This window comes from Sinocyclocheilus rhinocerous, unplaced genomic scaffold (genome assembly GCF_001515625.1).
Source record: "Sinocyclocheilus rhinocerous isolate Xijiao unplaced genomic scaffold, SAMN03320098_v1.1 scaffold1576, whole genome shotgun sequence".
Lineage (NCBI taxonomy): Eukaryota > Metazoa > Chordata > Actinopteri > Cypriniformes > Cyprinidae > Sinocyclocheilus > Sinocyclocheilus rhinocerous.
The window spans coordinates 166,108-185,360 of NW_015628323.1; the positions used below are offsets into that span (position 1 = coordinate 166,108).

At 37.6% G+C, this 19,253-nt stretch overlaps 1 protein-coding gene across 1 annotated transcript in view; it reads right to left on the reverse strand.

Moving 5' to 3' along the window:
* The window catches only part of grm5b (glutamate receptor, metabotropic 5b), a 62,089-nt gene extending 43,122 nt beyond the window's left edge, over positions 1-18,967 (reverse strand). Inside the window, exons 1-2 of the mRNA XM_016548911.1 lie at positions 18,910-18,967; positions 15,805-16,731 (exon numbers count right to left, since the gene is read on the reverse strand). Of these exons, the coding sequence (XP_016404397.1) occupies positions 15,805-16,471 (667 nt within the window). The 5' untranslated portion in view covers positions 16,472-16,731; positions 18,910-18,967. The remainder of the gene's footprint in view (positions 1-15,804; positions 16,732-18,909) is intronic.
* Between the last annotated feature and the right edge of the window lie 286 nt (positions 18,968-19,253).

The window sequence follows — 19,253 nt, forward strand, 5'->3', positions numbered from 1 at the left end:
GAGAATCTTATTTCTCACCATCTTGGAGTCCTTCAGGTGTTTTTTTAGCAAACTCCATGCGGGCTTTCATGTGTCTTGAACTGAGGAGAGGCTTCCGTCGGGCCACTCTGCCATAAAGCCCCGACTGGTGGAGGGCTGCAGTGATGGTTGACTTTCTACAACTTTCTCCCATCTCCCGACTGCATCTCTGGAGCTCAGCCACAGTGATCTTTGGGTTCTTCTTTACCTCTCTCACCAAGGCTCTTCTCCCCCGATAGCTCAGTTTGGCCAGACGGCCAGCTCTAGGAAGGGTTCTGGTCGTCCCAAAATATATATATACATATATGTATAATATATATATATGTATATATATATATATATATATTAGCAGAGAAAAAGCTTGCACAGGTAAAACGTTTTTTAAAGAAATTAATACTTTTATATAGCAGCGATGCATTAAATTGATCAAAACTGACAATAAACACATTTATAATGTTGCAAAGGATTTCTATTTCAAATAAATGCTGTTCTTTTGAACTTTCTATTCATCAAAGAATCCTGAAAAATAAAATGTATCAGTTTCCACAAAAATATTCGGCAGCACAACTGTCTCTTTCTTGAGCAGAAAATCTGCATATTAGGATGATTTCTGAAGGATCGTGTGACACGGAAGACTGGAGTAATGATGCTGAAAATTCAGCTTTGATCACAGGAATAAATTATACTTTAAAACATATTCAGATAGAAAAAAATCTATTTTAAATTTAATATTTTAATATTTAATATTTCACAATATTACTGATTCTGTATCAAGTAAATGCAGCCTTGGTGAGCAGAAGAGACTTCTTTCAAAAAGTCTCACTGACCCCAAACTTTCTGAACTTCTAGAAGACTCTGTGAGAAGCCCTAACATTGTCTTCTCCCTGCTTGGCTGTCAATCTCTAAACTCAGAGGAGCACCCCGTGTTTGTCATGACAGATGGCAGATGTCCAGCTGTTTCCACCAGCACAGAGCCCTGCTGACCGCGGCTGATGTTCACGGGATTTTGGGTCTTGTCTAGTCAAGTCAAGTCACATTTAAATAGAACTTTATACAATACAGACAGTTTCAAAGCAGATTCACAATAATAATCAGGAAAATATCGGTGTTCATGCTGTAAATATTCATCAATTATCAAACAAATTCAATTTCAGCTGTAAAGCAGCTCTATAGAAGATGTCAGTTCAGTGTTGATTCAATAACAGCGTCAATGTTATAGAGTTCATCAATTACGAAACAAAACGTCTAGCCTCATGCATCCCAAACCTTTGACTATCGACAAAAAATCTGGCACACATTACAACTGATTCTGGCCAAGAATCGCCTACTTAGACAACAAGAGTCCGTCTGACTGACATAAAAAATAACTGACCACAGTTAAAACTCAAATAAATCTGAAACGGCATGTTTTGTCAATATTTAATCACCACCTAATGTCATTACAAACCTAGTTGACTTTCTTTTACTTTGGAACACAAAAGATGGAAAATGTCTCAAAAATGCCCATTTATTTTAAACCCAATTTAATTTAAGTTTAGTTGCTGCTTTCAACTATGAAGTATAATCAAATTAGTCATTATAATGCATTTTTTTTAAATCGTGTAGTTGAATCTCTTACCTATATAAAATATAGTTGAAACTGTATTATGAAAAAATATGTTGCCATGACTTATTGATTACTCTATATACATTTTCTTTTGGTGTTCCACAGGTTTGGAACAAGAAGGTAAATCTGAAATTAAAATTTTAGGTGAACAATCCCTTTAAAATGTATGAATATCCTTCGTCTGATGCCATAAACTTTACAAACTTGTTCAAATGAACAGCTACATGTTCCTTAAAAGACCTCAATGTTCAGAGGAGAGTGTTACATTAAAAAAAGTTACTAATTAATTTCCAAAAAGGACGACATCAAGGCCCTATATATGAATGAAGACAAGCTAGAATGCAACTACAATGCAATTAAAACAAAAATGCACAGTGGCAAAAAGACACGAGTCTCCAAAAAAAGACAAGAATTGGGATCCTGCGCTAAAAAAATAAAATATTGATGCAGTATTTACTTTGAAACAATTTTCACAAATAATTACAAAGAAACAGCAAGTAACTCATTGAACTAAACATGAAGCTGAAATGCTATTTTCTTGTAAAATGTTTTAATAATCTTTGTTTTATTTACAACTTCAAAAAAATCATTTTTTCTCACAGTGTGAAAATGTTCAAAAATGCATCGGTATCATGATTATGTCTTTATTTATCTTAATTTAACTGTATATGCAAATGAGATGAACGGGAAGACGCCATTAGAAGGAAAACCTCATAATCCATTATTGGCTATTTTTTTGGCATGTCTAAGACTGTACAGCGAGACAAAAGGAGCATGACAAGCATCTGAAGGAGAAATGGCAGATGGTGAAGAAGGCAAAATTAATGAAGTAAGAAAACTGAGAAATAGAAATGCAGAATAAAATCAGGAGACACCCACACACCATTGCTCTTGTCTGTTCTTCTCTTAAATTAAAGGGATGGTTATTTAACAGCGGTGAAAATGCCTTTCTTTCATCAGAGCAGAAAAGTGACTCTCTCTCCACTTTGATTAATTTCCGCTGAATTTCCATACAAAAGTGACCTCGTTCGTTTTATCTGACCTCTGAACAGCAGTTAAAAGGCATAAAAGAGAGAGATGGAGAGCGAGACTGGGCAGATTTCCAGTCCATTCTGAATGCGTGTAACTCAGGTCAAAGCTAGCGGAGACGGCTGTATTTTCAATAAAGCCAAGAGATTTCCTCACAGCCTAATAAAACCGGCACACACTCAAACAACAAGCATCCTGAATGCCTGACAATTTGATCTGCGCATGTTATTTTGATTTGGTGTGACATTTAGACATCATGGTTAATTGCCGTGGCGAATACACAGAAGACATGTCCCTATGTGTGTGTGTGAATCCATTAGATGACTTTTAAAGGAAAAGTTCAGAAAAAAATAGACAATCTGTCATCATTTACTCACCCTCATGTTTTTCCACACGTGTGACCTTCTTTCTCTGGTGGAGAAGTTTCACACCGTTCTTTTTCATGCAATCAAAATGAATGGGGACGGACCAAAAAAAAAAAAGCACCATAAAATTACTACTTATGACTGCTGCACTGCATTGCAAACCATTGCTTAGCATCTTTAAAACTTCTATATATAAGGGGAGACAATAGGGTAAAAAATTAACTAATATATATCACCATACTTCCCCAGTTGATTGATTACATTAAAAATCGCAACCATTTTTTTGCATTACAAGTTTTCTGAAATGTTATGTTTAAATATGGATATGAGGCACTATCTAATGAAATATGCACTGATTTACAAACATTTCTACAACCAAAATGTTTACATTTTTACGTTTTTTTTTACAATCTTTAGATTTCTATAACAAAAAACTGGATGAAGCCATTTGTTGACATATTAAAGTCAGAGGTTGTTACAGAGGGGATTTTGTATTTCTCATTTATTATACTGTCAACAGCCAGAAAAAAAAAAAATAATAAAATAAAATATATATATATATATATATATATATAACAATTTTTAGTACACAACCACCCTAATGATAATTATCCACCCAGTGGTTTTTTAAAATCCCAATAAACCATAGGCAGTGTCTCAGATCAAGCTGTTCACAGATTTTAGGCAGTGTGACGTAGTTCTGCACAGGCCCCTCCAGCTTCTCCTACAGAAGAAGTGAGTATAAGTTTTTTTTTTTTTATGAATCTTTGCAAATCGCCTTTCCTAATACTGTGCTAGTTAGCAAGTTCCATGACGAATGCGGCTAAAGTTTACAGTCTCATGAGAACAGCTTGTCACTCCACGGAAGAGAGGGGCGGGGTGAGCAGAGCTCATTAGCATTTAAAGGGACATGCACCAAAACAGAGCTGTTTTTGACAAGGTAAAAAGGGTGTTGTTTTACACTACCATAGAGAAATTTTAACCAAAGTATGTTATAGAATTTTCATTTTGTTGATATTCTTTAGGGTCGAATCATATCAACTTGTGGAAAATGGGCATCCGATGACACCTTTAAAGATATGGATTGTAATTGAACTTGAAAGTGTATTTTGGATGTTTTCTTTGCACTAGTCTGAAAAAAATAGTTTATGAAAAGCCAAAAAGCTCAATCTCAAAATTGACAGATGCATGAAAAAACAGCATTTTAGCCTGTAGTGTCTCACCATAAATGTCCTCTGTTATAGTTCATCTCTTTGCATGTCCTACAACATAACCCAAAAACAAGTCGCATTTTAGCACTTCTGGTTCCACTGTACTGAAGTCATTGGGTTTTTTGAATGGGTTTTTGGTCTCATTTCTTCTCTGTGATGCATTCAGACACTGAGTCTGGTCATCGTCTCTCTAAACATTTGTTTTAAATGATTTTCTGTCCTCTTACGTTCTTGAATAACTAGCCGCCTCCCGTAAAAAGTGCTGACGACAAGAGCCGAGTGCAAAGACTCCATCCTGTCCAATACCCAAAATTTTACTCAATCGACATGACATTTCAATCTAATTTAAATAACCTCAGACGGAGCTTCACAGTTGGGACACATGAAAAGTCCCAAACGCTTTCCTTTCATCTCTTTTATGGACAAAGAAATTCTGATGACCATGCTATTACTAAAAATGACATGCGGGAAAATATAATCAAGAAAACACACGCCTGAAGACCAACATAAAAACAAAATTGATCCTGTTTGCTTTCTTAAAACAAGTTTCTGGCTCTCAGTGTACATTATTAACACTACTATATAAAATACTTTTGTCATCTATTATCAAAATATGAATTACTACACTGTAAAAACAATTTTTCAGAGTTGTAAAGATTAAAAGAGAAAGTTTTACAAGAAAATACTGTTTCAGTCTTTAATGTCTTTAAATTTTCGGTCTTTAAATTTTTCACATTTAATTCAAAGTGTTACTTGCCGTTTCTTTGGGACCTTTATCAATTTCTGAGTAAAAATTAATTCAAAGTAAATAATCCTACATTGAAAATTGTTTCACAATTAAAGAACCTAGAAGCAACACACTGAATTAAATGTAAAATTTTGAAGTAGAAAGACTACAATTTTCTTGTATTTTCTTGTAAAATGTACTCCAGTAATCTGTTTTATTTACTTCAAAATATATATTTTGAGTATATATTTGTGTGTGTGTGTGTGTGTGTGTGTGTTTATACATATATACTAGGGATGCTCCGATCAGGATTTTTGCAGCCGATACTGAGTACCGATTTCTTGTCATGGTGATCGGCCGATACCGATGCCGATGCTGATGCTTCAAGCTTTATATAGACGGTTTCATCGGGCGCACGCGCCTGGCCCGAAGTTAACTTCCGGGCTGTGTTTGTTCATCAGTCTGGCTATGGCGACGGCTACAAACGCAGTTAAAGTTAAGGTGACGAGTAGACTGAAGTTGGGCTCAGGTGGTTGTGCTGTGGGATGTGTTTCCCATACATTTATTTATTTGTGGAGCTCGCCACAATATCAAAACTGACCGATTTTCCAAAAGGCTTCGTTGAATAAACATGAGCACGTACTGCACGTTTAAAAATCTAAACGAGGCACGGGTGTTTTTATATCACTGTATTTCTGAAGGAAGACTAGCTTTAGAAAATTTTCAATGTCATTTTCATTTCATCTTGCATGTTATATGCCTAATAAAGCATCGTTTGTGAGCTCAGCGCTGTTTTGTGTACAGCCGTTACCGGGGAAACCTCTGTTCCCTTTCGTGGAACTTCGAACTGCGTCCTCTAGGGGTCGCTATGGGGAACGCCTCGTCGTGACCCGTGTCTGAAGCCTACATTGAAAAAACACCAACTTGTTTGGCCGGCGACAGCCATGACGTCACTACCGTCGCGCCTAGTACAAAATAGGCGCCGGTAGCGCACATCATTCTCTTCTTCGTCTTCACTGACCGGTCTGTTTGAAGCGTGCATTCCAAAAAGCAAAGTAAGAGCTTTTCTTTCCTACTATGGCGAGCACTAGCGAAGCATTTAGAAAGTGTGTACATCCGTGTCAGCGGTTCCTGACACCCGATGATTCACACGATCTATGCGTTGTTTGTTTGGGCGAGGAGCACACAAAAGACTATTTTTAGCCACGCTTCAGAAACGTGCCGCGGCTGGCCGGTATAAACACAAGCATAGAGCGGCCGCGATCAGCTCCGGTGCCCGTGGAGCCGTAACGCGCCGCAGGCGTGCAGATCAGCTCTAACGTCACTGAATCTGTTGTTAAAAATGAACCATCCATTCATCATATCATCATGCAAAACATACTCGATCGGAGCATCCCTAATATATACACACAGTCACACACACACACACACACACACATATATGCATATATACTCACACACTACAGTTCAAAATGTTGGGATCAGTAAGATTTTTAATGTTTCTGAAAAAGTCTCCTCTGATCATCAAGGCTGCATTTATTTGATCAAAAATACATTAAAAACAGTAATGCTGTGAAATATTATTACAATTTAAAATAGCGGTTTTGTCTGTGAATATACTGTAAACTGTAATTTATTCCTGTGATCAAAGCTGAATTTTCAGCCTCATTACTCCAGTCTTCAGTGTCACATGATCCTTCAGAAATCATTCTAATATGCTGAATGTTTTTACTGAATATCCATGTTCTCTTCCTAATAAAAGTATTATGAAGTGAAATTGTTCACAAATGTTGTTTTATGTTGGCTTGACAGAGACAATTTTGCCAAGTCATCACGCTGCACGATTAATCTTTTCGTTGAGCACGTTTTCAGCATTTAAATCCAACTTTTTAGAAAAAGTCTTCAGAAGCCTCAGAAGATCAAATGAGAGAAATTACTCATGACTAAAATTAGAGTTGGCTTGAGAACGGATGAGTCTGGCCCCGACGGCGGGGGGATCATGATGTCACCGGCCGGCCAGAGAAATCAGAATAGGTGCTTGTGTAAATGTCAGAGTGCATCACTAGTGTTAGGATGACAGTAAACGGCCCGCAGCGGATCAGGGTGTGAGATGCCATATTCACAAACACATTTTCTCAATCCCATGAGGCTTTGAGATGATCAGCAACTCCTTTTGGCATTTCAAAGGAATAAACTGCGACTAAAAGGGTTTGTGCAGTTTGTGTAACGAGCATAACAACATGAAATCAAAACTGACCCAATTTTCATTCTTAATAAATGTCCCTGCCTATATTGTGAGGGATTCATCAGTGCACATTATTCCAATTCAAAAAATTGCTTTTATGAAAATGTAATAACATTCACCGCCTCTGAAAATAATTTTCGGTTCTGCTGCTGATGTAATCAAGACCGCATGGGTGGGAAAAATAATATTAAGCCAACTAGATTTTACAGTGCAAAAATTGCAGCCATGACACTGGTCGCCTAGGCATTGCTATGCAGTTGCTAAGGTGTTTTGTGTGGTTGCCAGGGCATTGCTAATTGTTTGCTTTCTGGACTAAGTCTCAAGTCTCTATATATATTTTCTACCAAGATGAAATGCAAGAAATTCTATTCTGTATCTTATGCAGTAGATGGATATGCTCAGACTACAGCCAGATGAAACCCACAACATCATGTGCAAAACACCACAGACTGAGGACTCCAGCTGTCACCTGTCTGTTTATGAAACAGGAAGTGTCTGCTGCATGGAAAACAAAGACGCATTTACATCAGAAAGGCTGTAATACTTGAAAAATTCCACCCCCGTTGGCAGAAACGGAAACAGCGAAAATGACATGGTAACAGATCCATGACCCTCTGGAGATGCATTTCAATGTCTCCACTGCTTCATATGAAACGGAACCATATAACCTCTGATATAAAGTCTAGTTACAGATTCACAAACCTGAAAGGTGAAGAGTGTAATTTCAGCGCCACATGCATCACTTTGCTAAAATAATTACTGTTTTTAAACAGGTTTCCTATACTGTCATTGGGCAGATAAACAGATAGCCCCGCCCCTAACTCTCACTATTGGTCCATTGGAGTGTTTGAGTCAACTTTACTGTTTTGGGCTGGTCGAGATGTTTATAAAAACATATTGAAACCATATTGCACCACAGTGTTACACTTTTGGGGAATTAACTTAAAAATGGCTTTGTCATCATTTTCGCTGCATATTAAACTGATGAGACACGTCACCTTTAAATATCTATACAAAAAAAAGTCATGTTTTACCCTAAAGTCAAAAGAAAGAAAAAAAAGAGATATGTTAATATGTTATATTTTGCATAAAAACAAAGCCTTTTTTAACGCTATTAAAATTTTAGCATTTTAACACAATTTTAATGACAATGATTTAAAAAAAAAAAAAATGTAAAATTTTTATTTATAAAAAAGAAACTAATAAAATAAATAAAATGTAATTAATATTTGTAATAATATGATCAAAATAATAACTAATTTATTAATATATACATAATAATATATATTTAATAATTTAACATAGATAATTGTTTAAATCTATTATATTATTAATATTATTACATTTTAGAATTTTCATTTTTGTAATGTAAAAATATGTTGTTGTTTTTTTGCATTATGATTAGGGAGAAATTTTGCAATGCAAGCAAAAATAAAAAATAAAAATAATAATCTTAAAAATAGGCTTAATTTTCTTAAATGTCATTTTTCATCAAGATATCAGTTCTTATTTGTTTTCGGGGTGAAATGTGACCCAGACATATTTTTGCAAAATTCACCCTCTAAGAGGCACTGAATTAAATCCAACTGGCATCACAGACACTAAAAACAAAATTAGCCAGTGCATGTAAATGAGACAGGACTGTATGTTCTTGAGTGGCACTGTGTCCTTTCGTGCTTCGGCCGGAGTCTGTTATGCAGCACTGCGTGTGTCGTTGAGAAAAGGTTGTGAGATTGTGTTCCTCGTAAAGGTTCCTGTGGCTTGTTAAGGGCGCATTCTGTGCCTCGTTAAGCCAGCTGTGTTCCCGCGCTCATCAGTGCTACCGGCTGATAGAAACGACGCAAACCCAGCTCGCATCAAAACCCCGCTTTTATTAGTGCCTGTCTCGCTCGCTCACTCCGTCCACCCACGCAGCTCAGAGTTTACAATTCAAATGAAAAGGACCGTGAGTGAAAGAAGGTAGAGAGGTTGCCATGGAGAATATGCAGGTTTGTCATTAATAATCATTCAAAATATTCTCATTCACCCTGAAGTCTGAGAAACAAAGAGACGCGTCTCTCCTACAGGACCTGCGATATTCAGCGCATAAGCAAGTGCTTGCAGGTGTGTCGTAGTGTGTGTTTTTGTGTGTGAATGCAGTCTCCCAAATGCAGGCAAGCAGGTGAAGCGATCAAAAGAGAAGAAACAGATCTAGACAAGACGAGAGAGCAGCCCAGTGTCACGACGAAACCCTCGCAGTAGCGCTTGCTCTTCAAAACCAGAACCAAAACATCTCAACGTGACAGCTTTACTAACCTCGCTTCAGATGATTCCATAACACCTCGCTGATCTTCAGATGTGACTTGCTCACCAATGGATCCTCTGCAGTGAATGGGTGCCGTCAGAATGAGAGTCCAAACAGCTGACAAAAAACATTGCAATAATCCACAAGCAATCCACACCACTCCAGTCCATCAGTTAACATCTTGTGAAGTGAAAAGCTGATTGTTTGTAACAAACAAATCCATCATTAAGGCAGTTTAATGTTAAACCATTGCTTCTGGCCAAAATATGGCTCATAATCTATAATAACACTTTCTCCAGTGAAAAAGTCAAACTCCTGTCAAATCTCACATTAAAACCCACAGACATATTTGTTTTGAACTGTTTTCACTTGCAAATGGTGCTTGATCTGTGCAGATTTCTCTCCTGATTCAGACAAGATGGCTTTTTACTGGAGAAAGTGTTAGTATGGACAGAGGACATATTTCAGCTGGAAGTAATTGTTTTAAGTTAAAAATGTCTAAATGATGGACTTGTTGTAATGTTAATTAATGGACTGGAGTGCTGTGGATTACTATTATTGTGATGTTTTTATCAGCTGTTTGGACTCTCATTCTGACGGCACCCATTCACTGCAGAGCATCCATTGCTGAGCAAGTGATGCAGTGCTACATTTCTCCAAATCTTATCATGTTACTTTTCTACATCTTGGATGGCCCGAAGGTGAGTACATTTTTAACAAATGCTCAGTTCTGGGTGAACTATTCCTTTAAGATGTTTCTGTGTCACCTCCAGATGCTTGGTAAAGATGCAATGGTTCGTGAAAGATAAAACATGCTGCTGTCTACTCTCCTCAGTACCTAATATTTGGGTAAAAGAGAGAGGGTAGATATTAATAAATATTTATTAATGAGCACATGAGCGCATCTTAATATTAATGTCATTAATTCTTAATCGCTACTTACAACCACACACACAAATAAAATGACACATTATATCCATGAGTGTGACTAAATGATGACAGAATTCAAATTTTTGGGTGAACTATCCCTTTAAGAACAAAAGTTCCATTTAGAACCATGACATCACTGGAGAACATTTCCAAATTCCACTAAGAACACTATCATTCTAAGACTAAGCATGTGTGATGAGCTCCTCAGATCTCCTCAAACTGAATTTATTCTACTTCTCTTTCTGCTCGTCTCTAATATTCTTCTCCTAATCGTGCTTTTTGGCTCTCTCTCCGTTACAGCCGTCTCTCACTCACCCGCCCCTCTCCTCTCCATCTCTCACGCTCTTCCAGCGCTCGTCTCATGCCACTTTTTTCTGCTTTTAAATTTCACCCAATTTAGTTAAACGAATCTCTCTTCCATCCTTCAATCACTCTCTCCACAGCTGCTTATTCCTGAGAGGAGACGAGAGAGATGGTACGAGATGCGCAGACAGAGAGAGAGAGACGGATGCAAGCGTGGGAAGAGAGCTGAAGTCCTTGAGATCTTAAGTGAAGGTTACACTCCACCAGATTTTGACACACACACAACTACAAACACACAAACACATTCTGTACTGAATGCTGATTAGGAACACAATGGCTTCATTTACCATGACTACTGTGTGCGCTTTCCCAGCATGCTTTAGCCATAACATATCCCTCAGTGTCTGATGTCAGTGCTGCCAAACGTCAATGGCATCTTATAACAAATCAAAATGTGTCAAATTTGAACGTGTGCACATTTAAATTGCACAAATGGGATTTGAGAGCTATGGAAGAGGAAGAGGTGAATAATGCCGTATATATTATTGTATGACTTCAGACAACTTGGAATATAGTGCATGGGTCATATGGACTAATTTTTGGTGCTTTTATGGTGTCATTTTTGGAGCTTTACAGCCCCTAGTTACCATTCATTTAAACTGTGAACATTCAAAATGTCTTGTATAGTGTTGTACTGAAAAAATAGTTATGCTGGTTTGGAACAAAATGGAACAAAAATATTTTCTTGCAAAAGAGCATGATGACCACTACAGAAAGTTTAAGCAAGGAAGAGTCTGACAACCAGTTAAAAACACTTTCAGCTATAAAAACACTTTTTTCTGCATGCTGCATGCACAAATACTGCTCATTATATTGGTTTAGTCTATTTTATATAAACACACACTCTTTATTCAAAGGTTTGTATTAAGAATATTAAGAAATTGATATTTTTATCCAGCAAGGATGCATTAAATTGATCAAAAATCACAGTAAAGACATTTATAACGTTACAAATTTCAAATAAATGCTGTTGTTTTAAATTGTCTATTCATCAAAAAAGACTCTTGAAAAAATGTGTCATGGTTCCCACAAAAATAATAAGCAGTACAACTGCTTTCAACATTGATAATAATTAGAAACGTTTATTGAGCAGCAAATCAGCATATTAGAATGATTTCTGAAGGATCATGTGACACTGAAGACTGGAGTAATGATGCTGAAAATTCAGCTTTGATCACAGGAATAAATTATATTTTACAATATATTAAAATAGAAAAAAGTTATTTAAAATTGTAACAATATTTCATACTATTATTGTTTTTACTGTATTTTTGACCAAATAAATACAGCCTTGGTAAGCCTAAGAGACTTCTTTCAAAATCGTTACAAAATCTTAGTGCAGGGATGCCCAACCCTGCTCCTGGCGATCGACTGTCCTGCAAAGTTCAGCTCCAACCCTAATCAAACACACCTGAAGCAACTAATTAGGGTCTTCAGTATCACTTAAAAATTAAAGGCAGGTGTCTTTGATTAGAGTTGGAGCTAAACTTTGCAAGACAGTCGATCGCCAGGAGCAGGGTTGGGCACCCCTGTCTTAGTGATTCCAAACCTCTCACCAGTAGTGTGTATATATATAACTCACATTCTCAATAGAAAAAAAAAACACTCTGAACCTATTACAGTCTGTGAGTCTGTGTTAAATTTGATTTATTTTGTCTGTTTATCAACAGGTATGTCAGGGTGATCATCTTCTTGTCCTTTTCTCTTCTTTCTCTTTATGTGTGTGTGTGTGTGTTTTACACTGTCTGCCATCTTAATTAAGTCCGGGACACATTCCAGGTCCTCAGCTTTGGGGACCAGACAGTAAAAGTGCTTACAACCCTGAACCTCTCTAAACACACACACACACACACAGTCTCTTGAGACGGCGTGGAGTGGGGGTGTACAGTGGGATGAAAGAAGAGCGAGTGGAGTGGGGGGAAGGAATCTGGTGAATGTGTGTGTGAGTGTGTGAGTGTGCGAGACCTCAGAGGAAAAGAAACATGTTAAGGTGTAAGAATAGAGTCTTAAGCCCGGAGCATCAGAAGAGCAGAGCTATGACTACAAATAAAATTAAGATGGAAACGTATTGCTTTAAAAAAAAGTATAAACTATAAAATGTGAAGTAAACAAAAACCTAACACTCAATAAAAATTTTTTTTTTTTAAAAACATTTGAACTGAAGTACATGATGACAGTCGTCTAAAATCAGAAAACTATCCCATTCATCTCAATGGTAGTTGCTTGACCTGTGCACTATTTGCTCACTTAAGTCAATCACCTGAGCTGTAAATGTCATGTGACACAAGCGCGTAGGTTTGATTTTGACATTGGTGGGGACATAACGGCAGACGACATTTCAATGTTTGATTAAAACTATTGCTAGGGACAATTTAGTAGTCACTGGATATTGGTAGGATCATGTCATAGCGTCTCTACTAAATTCTACATCCTTGAAAATCATGACAAGCGATGTCTGGCTTTGAAACTATAGTTCTCTCCTTAAACATGAAACAACAGATTAATCCAAATTTCACAAAAAGCGTATGCACGTAATTATAAAATAAGTCAGTCATTGAAGTGAGTTGCTGTTTTTGTCACTCTTCTGAGAAAGTGTCATTCACTTGTTTTGTACCCACACAGAGAAATTCTGCTCAGATTTTTTATGTTCATCTGATCTCATTTTTGTAAATTGTTTGTAACTTTTCTTTCTGTTTTAAAGATGTTTTCTTTGGATTGTTTGACTACTCAAAAGAGAATACAGGAAGATATAACTTAATTCATTTGTTTCTTGCTAGCCACATTTTACATAAACAAAGATCTGGCTCTAAAACTCTCTTTTCTTTATTCAAAGTTGATCTAGACAAGTACATAGTTCTGCTAATCCTAAAGCAGTGAAAACTACATCTCTATATTGATCCTATGTGTCCTCTTAAAGTTTATTAAAAAAATGGTTACTACACTTTTACTATTATAAAACCATCGTTAATTTTCTTAAGGAATTTGTATTTGTGTATTTTCTTTCTTTCTTTCTTTCTTTCTTTCTCCTTTGGTTTGTTTTTATAACTGTACTGCTTTAATGGTTTGATGTTTTGTACCGTTTCATTAAAAAAAGGAAAGAAAACAAAAGATTTACAATATCCGCTCCGAATTTCCAATCTGAATCAAAAGATTCGCGATCCGTAGTCCTGATTGGAATAATGATTCACGAACCATCATTTCAGGTCAATTCGTGAACCCATTTCGAACTTCCAATCTGAATCAAAAGATTTTACGAACCTGCTCCGAAGTTCAAAAGATTTACGAACCTGCTCCAAAGTTCCGAATCAAATGATTCACATTACGCAAAGTTCCGACCTAAATCAAATGATTCGCTATACGCTCAGGAACCCGCTCCAAAGTTCTGAACTGAATCAAATGATTCAAATGTAGAATCAAATGATAGTCAATGTAAAAAAAAAAAATTGGGAGAAGCAAATGAACACAAAACAGCAGTACAACAGAAAGTTAACAACATGAAGTAAAGAGGTTAAACTTTATCATTCAGTTGAACTGTGCTCGTATGTTTTAAACACTTCAACTACCTTATGTGTTCTTATTCCGCACATGTATTGATTGAAAATCAGTACATTATATTATACTAGTCCATTTCACACTTTCAAGAGCCTCAAAAAAACTGAATGATGCTTTTTGCCCTCATAAACGTGATCAAATTGAAAAGGAAAATTATAATAACCTTGCAGTGGAGATATATGCTTACATGATGTACAAACCTATCAGCAGACCTTTTAGTCACACTCTGATGTTTTTCTTTTGCTTTTGCTCTTTACAGATGTCCACACACATACTTCACAAACATCTTAACGCACAATTCCCATCAGACACTAAAAGAGGCCACTTTGACAGAATATATGTGACACTTCTGTAACAGACACCATGAACATCACGCCTCAATGCTGTCGTGTGTGTGTGTGTGTGAACAGCACTGCACTGATGCAGAATATAAAGCAGCATGGCAAAACAAATCATATTTTAGCTATGAGTTTGCCGTTTGAATTGAATGTCAACGTCACTACTGTGATAAAATACACAAGCAACAGACCACCATTGCATGCCATTTCACCATACATGGAAAACAAACAGCTTGAGCAGTGCAGTCAGATTCATAAATGAAGGACTCTTTGAGAGGTTCATTAAGAGAATCGGATCAAAAAAGTCTCGAAAGTTGAATCAGTCTAATGAATTTCTTGCTGGAAAAAAAAAAGATTCCTGTAATAAATTGGTTAAAAATAATCACGAGTTGATTTAGTATAATGAATTACTTGCTTAATACAATTTACAAATAAGTGACTCTGATGATCCAACTCCTGTATTCATTTAGTCAAAAGGAATCACAAGTTGAATCAGGCAAATGGATTACTTCTGTATAGCTGAATCCAATTTTGAAACAAATAACTCTTATGATTCGATTGCTGTAACAAATTGGTCAAAAAGAATCATAAGTTAAATCATTCTAATCAATCACAAGTGGAATCAGCTAATGAATTACTTGCTGAATCCAATTCACAACTGAATGCATTTTATGATTCAATTTCTGTAATGAATTGGTCAAAGAGACACAAGTTGAATCAGTCTAATGAATCACAAGCTAAATCCAATTCTCAAACAAATGACTCTTTTGATTTGAATCCTGTAATGATTTGGTCAAAAAGACAGAATTAGTCACTGAACCCAATTCACAAACCAAAGACTCTGATTCTTGCAATGAATCATTCAAAAAGACAAGTTAAAACGCTCTAATGATTTGCTGAATGATTCTTTGATCAGATTCCTTTAATGAATTGGTTGAAGAAATGAATGACTCTTATGATCTAATTCTTGCCATGAATTATCAGAAAAAAATAAAAAGCTGAATTAGTCTAATGAATTAGTCATTGAATCCAATTCACAAACAAAAGAATCTTATGATGTGATTCTTGTAATGAATCAGTTGAAATGACTCACAAACTTCAGCAAGATTATGTGCTAATGTAAATGAAACACTCACCCTCTGTGTGGATGGCAGATAAGTAGGTCCAGTTGTATCTCTTCACTATGTCCACCATGGCTCTGGCCTGCTGGGCGTCCGATGGCACCACCCTCATGAAGTATTTGTAGAGTGATTTGTCGCTGAGGTCCATACTGGTGGCGGAGTACGCGATCTGCGGGATATTAAACAGCTGCAGCAAATTCTGCACTTGAATGGCCACGGAACTCGAACCCGGACCGATCAGCCCCACGATTGGCTTCTTGGCCTTCATGGGCGTGGCTCCGGGATCAGCACACTTGGCCCCGCCCCCAGCCTCCACGCTTTCATCGGCAGCGACGAGCGAGTCCCGTATGAACTCGATGCTTTGCTCCAGAGCGACGGCGGAATGCCAGCAGGAGTCTCGGATCTCACAGCCCAGCGTGACGTTGGGGAGGATTTTGGGGTCTGCGTTGATTCGGTCCAGCGTGTACATCATGGCCTCCACGCGCTGGATGCCGTACTGCTCCCGAACCGCCCCGCATTTGCGCTCGTGCACTTTATCGGCCGGCGGCTGGTGGTGGACGGAGAAGAGGGCACCGATTATGATGTCACCGGAAATGTGGGCCACGACGCGCCGCTCGCTGGCCTGGCCCGCCGTCGCCAGTGACGCCAGGAGCAACATCGCAAAGAGATACAGGCAGACCATTTCGGAGTAAATTAGAGGCCGTGTCTTTGTTCCTGTCTGGGCCAAAGACGCAATCACAGTATGGAAGTTCAGTCAAATTGCTTCGTTCCTTCTCCGAACTTTCTGTATCTGATTACACAAAAAGGGGATTCTGGAATCATGCGGCTTTGAACCGTGCTGTCATTTGTCCGAGAGCTTCTATGACGACCCTGAGCAGGATGCTGGGTCGTTGCCGTGTCAACCTGGAGCTGAGGACGGCATGAGATGAGGGGCCTCATAACCTTGAATGAGAGGAGATGGACACAGCAATGTTATTACATCCACACAAACAGACAAAACATGGGAAATGTGCACTGGAAAAATTATTTTTCAAAGTTGTAAATCAGATTGAGATTATTAGAGCGCATTTAACAAGAAAATACTATTTCAGTCTTTCTGATTCTAAATTTCACACTTTATTCAATGTCTTTGCAATTTTTTTAATTAATTGGAACAATTAAACTATTTTTTTTTTATTATTTGTCAAATTTACTAGCAATTTCTGAGTAAAAATCGTTTCTACACAAGTCTTAAACTTTTACATTCAATATTTGATGACATCATTCTATAGGAGAGTTGTTTTTAAAAAACACAAGTGTGATAAAATTGGTGTAGGATTTACTTTTATCAGAAATTGCTAGTAAATATCACAAACAATTAAAATGAAACAAGTAATTTTGAAGTAGAAAGACTAAAATAGTATTTTTTAAAAACATACTCTAATATTTTTGTTTTATTTACAACTCACTTTACAACTTTAAACATATTTGTAATTATTTGTGAAATTAACTAGCAATTTCTGGGTAAAAGTAAATCCTAAAACAATTTTATTTTACCCCAATTTTTGTCACACTGTTATGTTTCATACAGCTTTCCTGCAGAATGATGTCATCAAAAATTTCAAAATTGTTAACAGTGAAAATTATTTTTACTCCAACTCGCATCAACTTAAATTAAGTTTAATCTTGTATAAACTTTAAAATTAAGTTGACATTAGTTAAATTATTTTAATGAGTTGATGTAATGGAAAAACATGTTGCCATGAATTATTGATCATATTTTTACAGTATATGTTGGAATTTTACTTTGGAAAATGGAACTTTCAGAATACATGTTAAGTTCAATTGTCCAAACTAAAGTTCCAGTATACCTCTGTAAACAAATGAACACAACAAAACCATTCTGGAATACAAGGGTTGACTAATTAATTAATTTTAGCAGAAAGGTCAAAAAAATCTTTGTAATTATTCGTGAAAGCTGTTTCTACATCAGTTTTTTTTTTTTAGTGTATATGGTTGCAAGTTCATCTGTTTCAGTGTGCCATGATGTTTTGTTTGAATATAACGTGTGTTCTGGATCTGAAAGTGCAACAAAAACGTTGGCTGTCAACAGACATTCAAGAATAGCCAAGAAAGCTTTCAGGCCCTGGACACGAACAAAAAACACTCATATTGGCTGTCAGACCCATTCATTCCAAGTGCAGACCACATAGAGACCAAAAATGAGGTGACAATTTTTTACAATAAAAACAGGAGAGCATTTACAGAATGAATGGACCTGCACTGCGAGGTTTTCACAAGCAACTCGTTTTAGTCTCACAGCAATGGCATCTGTATAAATAAAGACCAGCATAAATGAATTCCCTCATTCAGCTGCATTCAAGGGCCAAACCGCAGATTGGACGCTGGGTCCTTGTTAAAATGTGGGGTCCATTAGAGAGACGATGAAAAGCTGCCTCGCCTTCGAATAAAAGATTAGGGCAAGAGCTGGATGGAAGCGAAAATAACTAATGAATCACACCGAACCATCCTTCTGCCTCGGCATAAAAGAAACAATAGGAGGGGAAACAAACTGCAATCCCACAAAAACCTCGCCAATATCAGCCATTCGCACTGAAATCGTGCTGGCATTTAATGCACACTTCATTCAAATGAATGCAAATGTCAGGCTGATGGGGCAGAGAGCTCCACTCAAAGATCGAACGGGACGGATGAGAGTGAACGACCTTGCCGGTGATCACCGAGAGAACGGGAGCTTTGCGCTGTCCGCGGTGCTGAAACGCATCACACTGCAGTGGCCACAGAACTCCATGTGCTCAAATGCATCTCATAAACAACCTCCTGTATCTCCTCAATCTTAATAAGACATTGCATATTTAACATTGCAAATATAACATTCGTACCAAGTCACACATGCAATGCATATGAAATTGCACATGATACATTCCTAGTAAGTCATACTGGTACCCATACAACCGATATGCTCGCGGTCAGTCGATAATCTGCAGAGAGCGAAACAGAAAGAGAGCGCGCGTTCCTCATTCCAGAACATCATCGCTTCCACAGATCCAAACTCGCGCGCAGAGCGTGTGTCCGTGCACAGGTTGTCTGTGGTGATGTTCTGGTGACGGTCCTTCTTACCTGCAATCCACTAAGGTCACGGATGGCGTGTGCTTTCCACAGGTGTATCGTCGGAGATTTGGGGTCGGTAGCCCGGTAAACGGCGGGGCACCAGAGAGCCACAGACGCTGTAGTGTCGTCCCGTCTTCTTGTCACGCACTAACACTGCCGGAGCGTGATCAGGCACACACATCCCAGCCCGCGATTCAACCCCTCCCACCAGTGAACCCCGAGACTGGCTGCATCCAACCGGCCGTGGCACCTGCAAGCCTGCGCTTCTCCTCCTCACAACTAGTGTCGATGATTTACAGTGATTATTTTATCATTTAATGTTTGAACATGAGACAAACGACCATAGGGACGAT